This window comes from Ceratotherium simum, chromosome 23 (genome assembly GCF_057802395.1).
Source record: "Ceratotherium simum simum isolate JZ-2026a chromosome 23, ASM5780239v1, whole genome shotgun sequence".
NCBI classification, from domain to species: domain Eukaryota; kingdom Metazoa; phylum Chordata; class Mammalia; order Perissodactyla; family Rhinocerotidae; genus Ceratotherium; species Ceratotherium simum.
The window spans coordinates 49867620-49879388 of record NC_141922.1 but is presented as its reverse complement, the minus strand read 5'-3'; the positions used below and the strand labels follow the sequence as shown (position 1 = coordinate 49879388).

General features: G+C 38.0%; 1 protein-coding gene across 5 annotated transcripts; it reads left to right on the top strand.

Moving 5' to 3' along the window:
- Nucleotides 1-64: 64 nt before the first annotated feature.
- On the top strand, nt 65-10299 carry CLXN (calaxin). Of its 5 annotated transcripts, none has more exons than XM_087447729.1 (7): nt 65-245; nt 3870-4028; nt 4663-4767; nt 5434-5585; nt 5866-5970; nt 8720-8804; nt 9512-10297. In XM_087447729.1, the coding sequence occupies exons 1-6, from the start codon at nt 188-190 to the stop codon at nt 8777-8779; spliced, it is 639 nt and encodes a 212-aa protein (XP_087303855.1). In that variant the 5' UTR covers nt 65-187; the 3' UTR covers nt 8780-8804; nt 9512-10297. The 5 variants fall into 5 exon arrangements, with proteins under 5 accessions (XP_087303855.1, XP_087303856.1, XP_004431202.1 ...); XM_087447730.1 differs by having other exon boundaries at nt 66-245; nt 9564-10296; XM_004431145.3 differs by having other exon boundaries at nt 66-245; nt 8720-10299.
- The last annotated feature ends 1470 nt before the right edge of the window (nt 10300-11769 follow it).

Here is an 11769-nt window from a genome sequence, read left to right as displayed (position 1 = left end):
TACGCACCCCGCGCGCGCCCGGGAGCCAATCGGCGGCCGGCCGAGGCGTTGCCATGGCCCCTCTGTGTTCTGGCCGCGCGCCGGCGCCCGAGACCCGGCCCGGCTGCCCCAGCCCCAGGCTCGCGAGGGTCCGGGGCGCCGTGCGACGCTAGTTACCGGCCGCTGCCTGATTCCCTGAGCGCCCGGCATGAATCGCAAAAAGCTGCAGAAGTTGACGGACACCTTAACTAAAAATTGCAAGCATTGTAAGTAAGAATGAAGTGCTGGACGAGCGGAGACTCCTGGGCCAGGTCTCCTGTCCTGCTGGGTGCTAATGTCCGCTCTCAGCCTGCTTCCCGCCTCCAGAGCCTGAGTGCTGCTGGAGCCCCCTCCACACCCATGCCACAAGAGAAATCTGGAAGGAATTCCCGGGGGTTAGCGCCTTGGGGCGGACACCATGCCTGCCCATGATCCTAAGGACCAGGATCCAGGTACTGCACTGCCACACAGGCGCTTGCTTCTCAAACCCTCTTGTAACTTACTTTTACCTTAGAGAAAAGTGATTTATACACTCACGAGACACAAGTAGTTTTAGCTTCAGACACAAGTGTAAAATAAGGACTAAAACCCACCAGACTCAAGAAAAGATTCACAACCAAATACGCCTGCTTTCTAGCTCTTTTTAGAGCAAGTAAACTGGCGGAATCCAAGTTCTGGAAACTTAGCAAGAGATCCATAAGGGAAAATGGTTATCAATGGCTGAATACCCTTAGGAAAGATGAGTTGAAATGACACAGGAACCTGTATCTCAGAGCAAGGAAATTTGTTTGGAAACCAAAGAGCTCAGCAAAGCTAAACACATGGTAAAGAATCTTCCCAACTCTAGTCTCCCACTTTCTAGTTGCTGGTAGGGTTGCAAGGTAAAGGACACTGCAGGTGACAAGATCAGCACTTATTAAAGGTATCTGCTCTGATCACACATCCTAAAAGGTGGTCCTAGAATTTCATAGTTAACTTTAGAATTGTACTTGGGCAAGGAAGGTATAGTTTAGATGACGAACATATTGTCTGATGAGCAAGCTTTTAAGTTGTGTGCTGATTGCAAAACCACTAGCCACTTGAGGAAATAGGAGAAGCCATAATTTAAAGAATACCCCCATTGTGCAAAGAAGGAGGAACAAACATGTTTTAAGGTAGTTGTAGAGATTATAGGATCTGGTGCCTTCTAATCATCTTTAGTATGTAATGTAGTGAAATGCTGTAAATAAAAGTTATGATGTGTATAAGCATCTTAAACTTCTTAGAAAAAAGGCATCCTATAATTTAAGGTATTATTATGGTTATTATAATCTGATGAGGGTTTTGTTTTGTTATTTTTCTTAAAATACTTCCACTTCTGGGAAAAGACTAAATCTTCTTAAAACATCTAGTTAACGTTTTGAATAAACAATACAATAACTGCTATATACAATGCTGAATTTGATTTAGTCCCTGTTCAGTAAGTTTGCAATGTATTGCAAACAGACATTCTGTGAACAGTCAAAAGGTGAGTGCATTAAAAGATAAGTGAAAACATGGCAGGAAAAACAGTCAACTCTTTTGATTTTTGTCCTTACATAAAATTTTTAAAGTGAGCCTTAAAAACCTTGATGATTACAAGTTGAATTCTATAGAAATAGTTACAAGTCATGGACATTATAATAAATTTAAATTTCTTGAAACAGAGGACCTTTCCCCTAATGTCAGATTTCCTTTTAGCTCTCAGATGATAATCCCACCAGGATGAAATGGATAAATTTTGTAGAATCGGAGAAGAAGAAAATATCTTAAATAATTGTCTAGTTAACCCACCGTTCTACAGATATGGTCCACGGAACACATACACAATCCAAGGAGATGAAAATCCATTCTTGAAGTTCCCTTAATTTCATTTAGTATTGTATTCTAGAATTTAGGAAACATTTCAGCAGGAAATGTTTTTTTATGGCTAATCTTTGATCTTTCAGGTGATAAATTAATCTAATATTCTTTAATTTTTATTTCAGCTGAGATGGAAAAATGGCTCATCAACACCTTCCCTGCTAGCATTTCATATACATGAATGGAGTGTACCATTCTTCATGCAGACTTTTTTCCCCAATTACTAACAGCTCTTTTTATTTTTAGTTTTTTTTGTGTGTGTGTTTAAATATACATAACATAAAATTTACTATTTCAACCGTTTTAAGTGTACAGCTCTGTGGCATTAAGTAAAACACTTTGTTGTGCAACTGTTACCACCCTCCATCTCTAGAACTTTTTCATCTTTCTCAACTGAAACTCTGTAGCCAGTAAACTATAACTCCCCTTTTCCCTCTTCCCCCAGCCCCTGGCAACCACCATTCTACTTTCTGTCTCTATGAATTTCACCACTATAGGTACGTCATATAAGTGAAATCATACAATATTTGGCCTTTTTTGTCTTGCTTATTTCACTCAGCATAGTGTCTTCAAGGTTCATCCATGTTGTAGCATGTATCAGAACTTTCTTCCTTTTTAATTTAATTTAATTTAATTTAATTTAATTTAATTCCACTGTATGTATATACCACATTTTGTTTATCCATTCATCCATTGATGGACACTGGGGTTGCTTTAACCTTTTGGCTACTGTGAATAATACTACTATGAACAGTGGTGTACAAGTATGTAAGTCCCTGCTTCAATTCTTTGGGTATATACCCGGAAGTGGAATCACTGGATCACATATTGTTTCTGTGTTTAATTTTTTTGAGGAACTGACATACCATTTTCTATAACAACTAACAGCTCTTTTTAAAATTATAACCATTATATCCTTTTCTACTGTTTAATCAGTTTATTTAGTAAATCATTTATTTTCTGGAGTTTTCAACGTTCCTCTTAAATTGTGGTACCCAAAACCAGAAATCACACTCCAGTCCATCCTGATCTGTAGGATGAAGTATGAGTTCTCTGTTCGTATGCTGTCTTCTTTTATATGCACACAGGTTTTGTCCTTGTTTTTAAAAATACACAGCTGTAATTTTGTCTTGTTTTGAAATCATATCTTCCCAATCTTCCACTTATACTTCACATTTAAACTCACTTTTATGTTCTTAATGGTAGGCAATAATTCTTCCACCCACAAACCTTGGATGGGGATTGGAACACAAATAATTAGATCAGTATTTATCAACACCACCCTTTATGCAATTTTGTGTATGGGCAAGTATGTATGTGTGCGTATATCCTATAAGTAAAAATTTCCTTCCTCCAAAGTACTACTGAATAGTTAAGAACCATAATGGGTGCTGGAATATGCTTAAATGCTACTTTATTGGAAAGTAGGTGATTCTGGTTTCCATAATCTGGGTTATGAATTAACTAAGGCTAATGTGAAATGAAAATTGTTGCCTGGTTTTCAGAAGCCTGTATCTATTTCTAGGGAAAAGTTAAGTTGTAAATCTCATGAATGCCTATAATCAAAATGCTGGGAAAAAAGTTACCATTCTTAACCATTACCATGCTTACTTTGAATCATACCTCTACTACCTGGTAAAGTTTAAGACCTGACCTCACAATCATTATTCAGGTAACTTAGCTAATATTATCTTTTTTTTTTTCTTAAATGTGACTGAACTTACGTGTGTTTAATATTCAACTCCTGTTTAGGGAGAAGGCTGTTTCTCTCATTTAAGTGGAGAATCCTCTGTAGTGACCACCCGCTATTAACTTAAGGATCATGTATCTCAAAACAGGGTAGTCTTCTGTTGAAAACTACATATTTGATGGCTTTGCTGTTTGTCTATAAATTCATTACTGCAAAATTTAAGTTAGAAATTAAAGATTAAAATGCATTTTTGTTATATCTTAATTTTATTCTTTCCCAGTTAATAAATTTGAAGTGAAATGTCTTATAAACCTTTTTTATAACTTGGTGGGAGAGGGAACAGAGCGGCAAGGTGTGGTCCTTGGACTAGATCGTAACGCATTTCGAAACATCCTGCACGTGACATTTGGAATGACAGATGACATGATTATGGACAGAGGTAGGAAGACATACAATATTCAAATGGGCCAAATCCAGCCATAACTGAAAAAAAAAAGTTTGGGCATAATCTTGGTAGGAAGCTTAATGTTCTGAATTTCCAGTTTGACTTGAATATAAAAATTTAATTTTTATATTTATATAAACTTATACTTTATATAAATATATATTTATATTTTGTATTTAAGAAGAGGACAAAGTCAGCTTGAATAACTAGGTCTCCTTTACTTTATATCAGAAAACCCAAAATATTTTTATTTATTTCAGTAAAAATTTAGATATAATCCCATCTATCATGTAATAGCATTTCTTTTCTTGAATAACAAAAATGTAAAATTTTATATTAATATCAACATATTTAATATACCAATATATTTGTTAATAATTATTGATTAATATATTTAGATATTCAGAATTTACTTTGTTCCCACAAAATATGAAGGGAAAATGTGTAAGTTTAAATAAAAGTTTTTCACTGTTACAATGTCTTAGTTTCCTCCTTTGTCAAATGAGAATGTTGGACTATGTGATCCTGAAGTTTTGTCTAAATTTTAAAAGTGAGTAGTACCAATGTGGATACATTACTGAGAATAAAAATGCAGCACAAGTGTTATATTTTACTTTTCTCTTTTTAGTATTCCGAGGTTTTGATAAAGACAACGACGGTTGTGTAAATGTATCTGAGTGGATTTATGGATTATCACTGTTTCTTCGAGGAACTTTGGAAGAAAAAATGAAATGTAAGATTTCAAGTTATCCTATTGGTTTGTATATTATGATTAACATATCTAAAGAATTTAAATTAGTGTCCTCTAATGCAGCCAGTGAAGTAGGTTTGTCTGTTGGTTGGTCGGTTTGAATCCCCATTAGCCTTTTTATAGAGTGAATTCAAGTCAATGATAAGGGTTGAAAAAAATTAATAAAAAGGAAAATTAAGAGATTCTGAGGAGTAGTTCATGCCAAGCAAGACTGCATAGGCATACACTACAAATGCTAATTATACACATATGCATTTACAGGTATTAAGTATTTTACATATTTCATTACTTGCGTCATAACCATAAAAGTAGAGAACATTGATTCAAATGTTCTGATTTTTAATTAATTCTGATGAATTGTGTTTAAGAATCATATTTCAATCAGTTTTCCAAGAGTTTCAAGATGAAAATGTTCAAGTATTGTTCCTTGGTATGCTTTTTCATAGCTGAGCATAAGAAAACTTTTTCTAAAGATTGGTGAATATATTCAACAGGTGTACATTAAGTATTTACTATGGAATTTAGATTGCACTAAGGCCTGCGGGGTTAAGAGCATCAATAATATAGACCTTGGCCTTGAAAACTTTATCAGAGCGAATGTTACCTTAGTGATAGTATCAAATTCATAATTGGTTATTTTTTTAAAAGATTGCTTTGAAGTGTTTGATTTGAATGGTGATGGATTCATTTCAAAGGAGGAAATGTTCCACATGTTAAAGAACAGCCTTCTCAAACAGCCATCTGAAGAAGACCCTGATGAAGGAATTAAAGATTTGGTTGAAATAACACTTAAGAAGATGGTAAATATGGGTACTTTAGAGTTTTATATTGAAATTTACAGGCCAGATATGGGATAGAAATAAGATTCAAATTATTGTAACTATCAGTTTCCTGCTTGGTGAAGTAAAACACTTAGATTGTGCTCTTTTATTACAATATTAAAAGTTCTTTTCAATTTCACTATTTAGTCTCTTATTTGCTAGTACTTTTCTTCTATTAACACTTGACCATGAAAAAGACAGTACGTATTTGTGATAAGTATTTGCCATGTTGACTAACATATGGCTGGTCACCTCTTAGGACCATGACCATGATGGGAAGCTGTCTTTTGCAGACTATGAACAAGCTGTGAGAGAGGAGACTCTTCTACTGGAAGCTTTTGGACCATGTCTACCTGATCCAAAGGTAATGATATTACTTTCACTGAACAGTAACCAAAATATAATGTGGAGTCAACAACCCAGGACTTCTTGGTTTGGTGAGTGATGGATCAGATGAATCATGTTCACCCACAGAGAATAGCTTCTAAATAGAGAAACCCCACTGAAGAAGAACCTGCTGGTTCATTTCATAGTACTATTGTAGCCCAATGCTATTTCTTTTCATTCATTAACTTATTAATTCATGTAAGAAACAATTATTGAAGCTTAATGTGTGCCAGAAACACAGATGAAAGGCTCAATGGCTGCACTCAAGGGCTAATATTTTCCTGGGAAAAGCCAACATGAAAATAATTATACAACAGAGTGATAAATATTATTATAATAATAGTTAATGCCTTGTGCAGTGCTTCATCTATGCCAGGCATTGTCATAAGCACTATGCCCATATTGCCTATTTAATCCCCTTAACAACCCTATGAAGTAGGTAGTGTTATTATCCTCATTTTACAGATGAGGAAACTGAAACTCAGAGAGTTTAGGCAACTTGTCCAAGTCACTCACAAATTAAGGAGTACTCTGGGTACCCTGGTGCTAGTTCCATAGAGATATGTATAGTGCTGTCGTAGTCAAGAAGAGGGCATCTAAACCAGCTGTATGGAATGCCTGGTAGGACAAGGAAGGCTTACCTGGATTTTTAAGGATACGATAGTCAGCCAGGTCAAAATGGAGAAGAACAGTTTTAAGCAAAGAGAATGACATATGCGTGATAGAAAGAGAGAGAGAGAGCAAGAGATAAAAATGAATTTGTATTGGAAGAGCGTTTGGTGTGTATGAGACTGATGATGAGGCTGGAGATGCACAGAAGGGCCAAGTCCTATGGAGCTTGGAGCTTGGATTTTGAAGGTCGTGAGGATTCATTGGAAGATTTTAAGCAGGTGTAGTGATGTGATATATAAATATTACCATATACCCCAACCCCAATCTCCAGTATGTATCTCCAGCTGCCTATTCAGCATGTCCAATAGATAATAAACTCTTAGTTTTCCTCCCAAACTTGCCCCTCCCCAAGTCTTTCCTGTCTCAATAGATGACACCCCTGTACACTCAGTTGTTCAGTCAAAAACCTAGGAGTCATTCCTGGTTTCTCTCTTATAGCACTATTAGCTACTCCTTCAGAATATATCCTTGAATATAGCCTATTCTCCACATGTCCACTGGCCACCAACCTAAATCAAGCCATCATCATCTGTCACCTAGCCTAGATAATTAGCTTTCTTGCTTCCACTCTTGTTGCCCTACTGCCTATTTCTCCACAATATCTAGTATATTTGAAAACATATCATGCCCCTCCCTGGCTCTAAACCCTCCAGTGGGTTCTGAAGTCTGGACAGTGGCCCCTTTGTCTCTCTTCAACCATATCTCCTACCATCTCCCATTCTCTTCCCCCTGGAGCTACCTCAGCTGTTCCTCCCTAGATACCTTTGCACTTACTGTAGCTTCTGTCTGGAACGTCCTTTCCCCAGACCTTCACATGGCTCAGCTGCTCACTTCATTCAGTCTCTGCTCAAATGCCATTGACCATATTAATTACACCTCCCCCTCAACCCCCTAACCCTGCTTCTTTTTTCTTCATTGTTCTTATCATTACATAGAATATATTTACTCATGTACTTATTGTCTGTCTCAACACATAGATGTAAACTCCCTGAAGGCAGGAAGTTGGTCTTTTTTTCCACCATATTTCCTTATATACCGTACATAGCACATTGTAGGTGCCTAGTAAATGTTGAGTGGATGGATGGATGGGTGGGTGGATGGATAGACAGGTGGATAGATCTCAGAAGTGCCTCATGGAGAGTTCTGCATCCATCTCCTTCCATCTCCTAGGAACTACTTCATCATTTACCTTTATCTTTACCCTACATCTTCAACCTCTTCTCTCACTACTAAAACTTTTCTATCAGAATTTAAATAGATATAAACCTGTTCATCTGAAAAACAGAACAGAAGAAAGAGAGAAAAAGGGAGAGAGAGAGAGATAAGGGAGGGAGAGAGGGATGGAAGAGAGAAAGAAAGGAAAGAAAAAGGAAGGAAGGAAGGAAAGAACAAAAAGGAGAGAACTTACCTTAATTCCACACCTACTTCTATTCCTTGTCTAATGGCTTTCTTTTTCAAGACAGCCAAGTGTCTTGAAAGAATTGTTCATATTTATGACCTACACTACCATTACTTCTTCCAGTCCTTCCAGAAACTGCTTTTATGAAGGTCACCCCCCCCCCAAATCCTTGTTAATAAACCCAAGTGTTCGGCTCTTGGGTTCTTGTCTTACTGGACCACTTCTCTTCCCCACCTCCAGCTCTCAGTCTAGCTTCTCCTGCTCCAAGAAGCATCTCTGCTGCCTGCCACAGCCTGGCTGTGACATAATTAGTCCTCCTGGACTCTTCAGGTCCACTGTGTGTTGACCCCATTGCAGCCCTCATTGTAGTGCATTAAGCTCACCAGTTTCTGGCTGGTGTCCACCACTAGGCTGGAGGCTCCTGAAGAGTTGGGTCATATGGTCTTGCTTGTCTCTGTCGCCCCAGACCAACACAATGTTTGGAATATAGTCAGCACTGTCACCATCTGTGAGTGAAAAATGCTTAAGCATCACAAGTTCTTGATTCCTACCCTTCTTCCATTATCTTGTGTCTCTTCAAATATTAAGGGGACATACAGAACATGTTGTGCCTTTTTTGAAAGTGTGTGCTAATTTGAACACTTTTATTTTACAGAGCCAGATGGAATTTGAAGCCCAAGTATTCAAAGATCCAAATGAATTCAATGATATGTGAATGCCTAAATGTCTATGTTGTCTCAGTGAGTAAACAGGGAGGCATATACAGATGGTGTATTTGTCTACTCAGCTCAGAAAGATGAAGTTGAATGTTCGAGTATGTTTAGGGGTGGGGGATGGGGTTCACTTATATGTATCATTCAGCTTTAGTGTAAGATACAAGTAAAATAGACGGAAGACAAGAAGTTCCTTATTAGATGTTGTTAGGTTTGGCAAGACAAGTTAGCATTGCTAGGGATATTTTATTATATAGACTATCTGTTGAAGTGCATAACTGTCATAAAAACGTTTGTATTAATGAAATGAATAGAGAGATTATATAATCATGGGTTATTAGGGCAAATATTCTTCATGTCAGAAAGATCTTGGGTACTACATTTAAAAATCATTGAAACTACTGAATTTCCTTTGGAGCAGTAAATAATTAAGATGGCCTCCAAAGAATAGTGATGCGGGCATTTGGCATTTAAACACCTTTCTGCTAGGCATTGAGGGGGATTCAGAGAGATGAAAGAAACATGGACCCTATTGTAATATGATCTATATTATTGTTTGAGGCTTTGCCATCACCATGTAACTAGACAGTTACAGTCTAGGGCAAGGGTCTCATCGTACCCATCTTTCTCTTTTTTTTTTTAATTTTATTTATTTATTTTTTATTGCGGTAACATTGGTTTATAGCATTGTATAAATTTCAGGTGTATATCATTATACGTCTATTTCTGCATAGATTACATCATGTTCACCACCCGACGCGCCCCTCTTTCTATCTGTCGTGGCAGTTAGTACAGTCCTCTGCACAGAGTGGACCCTCAGTAAATACTGTGGATTAAAAAGCACCAAGTACCACAAGAACAGTCTGAACTCTCAGCGAGCAGAGGAAGAGGAGAGTGCTCTTTATGGGTTTTAGTGGGTGATGCATGGGCACAGCTTTCCGTTGATCTCTGGAGTCATCTCGGATGCCTTCATCTGTTGCAGTCAGTTGGGGAACCCCCTCTGTGTTCTGGCTCCTTCTCTCTCTCCACCTCAACCCCACTCTCTCTCCCCATGCCCCCACCTGGGTGCACCTCAGTGGCACCCTCCCCCCGACCTGGGATTGCCCTTGTGCCCCTCTTTCAGGAATCTCTCACACTATGCCCCACCGACCATTAACTCATGAAGATAGACCTGTCTTCCCCTGTGCTTCTGGCTGCCCAGCAGGTGCCTCTGGTCATTGGATGGAAGTGTGAGAAAGACAGGGCCTAGTTACGTTCCTGTGAGCTCCCATCGACCTCATTAGTGACCGCGTGCAAGCAGCTGACAGGCTGTATGCAGACATCTCTTCTGTCCATACAGAAACGTTGAGAAGCTACTTGGGATCCCTTTTGTTACTACATATGCATTAGTAAATTCAAGAAAAATTATGTAAAAAAATGGACTGTTACAAATAAATGGAATAAGCAATTCCATGAAATAAAGGATATTTTACATCCAAGTATTTTCTTAAAGTTTTAGATTCTTATATAGATGGACTTGGACACAATTTTTCTATCTTGAGTAAGTATAAATAATGCAACACACAATGCTTTTAATTTTTTAAATTGTATTTTTCATATAACAAAGTAATAGAGGTTCACTGAAGAATATTTCAGAAGTTTAGGAAATTAAAAAATAAAATTAATTTTCTGATATAGATTCTCTCAGACTTTCTTCAGGCATTTGTAAATATACCTATATTTAGGCACAGAGTATACCTATAGTTTTTAGTTGATTACATTGAAAATGCTCCATTGTAAGCTGCTTTTTTATGTACCACTATCTCACGAACATTTTCTCAGGTCATTGAATATCAGCTTGACTTGTACTTTCTGCCTGGTGTCCAGTCTTGACAGACTTCATTAAACCACTTCCCACCATTGATATTTTTGTTGTTCCCACATTTTTGCTATTATACGTGATTCCCAAAATGAACCCTCCTTGTAGATAAATCTTTTCACATGCATCATTGCTTGCTTACTTTGGGTGAGTTTGTAAAAGTAGGAATGTTGGGTTAGAGGCCTGCGTAATTGTGAGATTTCCAGCATATGTGGCCAGGTTCCCCTCCGGGAAGGCCTGCTATGCCTGAGGCATGTGAACGCTGACCTGCTTCCCTGTGGTGCCCATTCCTTTGACTTCTTTGCCAATGTCATGGACCATAATTGACCATGGTTTTAATTTTTCATTTAAAGAACTAATCTTATACAGTTGTATCTAAACATTTTATTGTAGGTTGAGTAAAAATTGACTTCCATGTGAATAACTGTTTATTACTTGATGTTATTTAAAACTAAAAGATCTTTTTAAAAAAAATTCTAAATAATTTTAGTGAAACTTAAAGATGATGTCCGTACTTGACTATAAGGACTCATGAGCTCTGTTCAAGAGCTTCTCCTATATTATAGAACACACCCCCTATGCTTTACTCCTCATAATCTGCCCAACTCGTTTCCTTCTGCTACTATATCTAGGATTCCGGATTCTCTTAATTTCACTACTGTATCAACTCATACATGATTTTAACGCTAAAAATTCACTCAACTTCATAGCAGGGTCATCCAAGTACCTTTGAGGAAGAGCTTTCTTCCCTCTTACTCTGAGCTCAGCAGCCGCTCTGGGCCTCACCTTCCCATTGCCAGGTTTGCCCTGACTCTTGCTCCAAGTACAGCCAACTGTGCTCAGCCCTGTCTTTGCCTACCTTTGGGGCAGCTGGGTTAGGACCCCGGATGAGCAGTTATAATTTGGAAGATTGAGTACAGCCTCCCTCTCACTGGCTCCTCAAAGGATTGGCTTCCCCTTCTCCCCACACTCTACTAGGACCAGCAGAAAGCTGCCAGGCCCCTCTGGCAGAAGTGAGCATCGCCCTTCAAGCAGCACGGAGAGATTCTGTGTGGGAAACAATCAAGCCCTTTTTTTAACTACAGGATTTAAAAACTACCACTGAAAACTGGTAGTCCTGCATTCTTAACCTGC

Coding starts and splice junctions, on each gene's coding strand:
- CLXN (XM_004431145.3), top strand. CDS start 188: ATGAATCGCAAAAAGCTGCAGAAGTTGACGGACACCTTAACTAAAAAT. Junction 246..3,869: donor AACTAAAAATTGCAAGCATT/GTAAGTAAGAAT, acceptor ATTCTTTCCCAG/TTAATAAATTTGAAGTGAAA. Junction 4,768..5,433: donor TTTGGAAGAAAAAATGAAAT/GTAAGATTTCAA, acceptor TTTTTTTAAAAG/ATTGCTTTGAAGTGTTTGAT.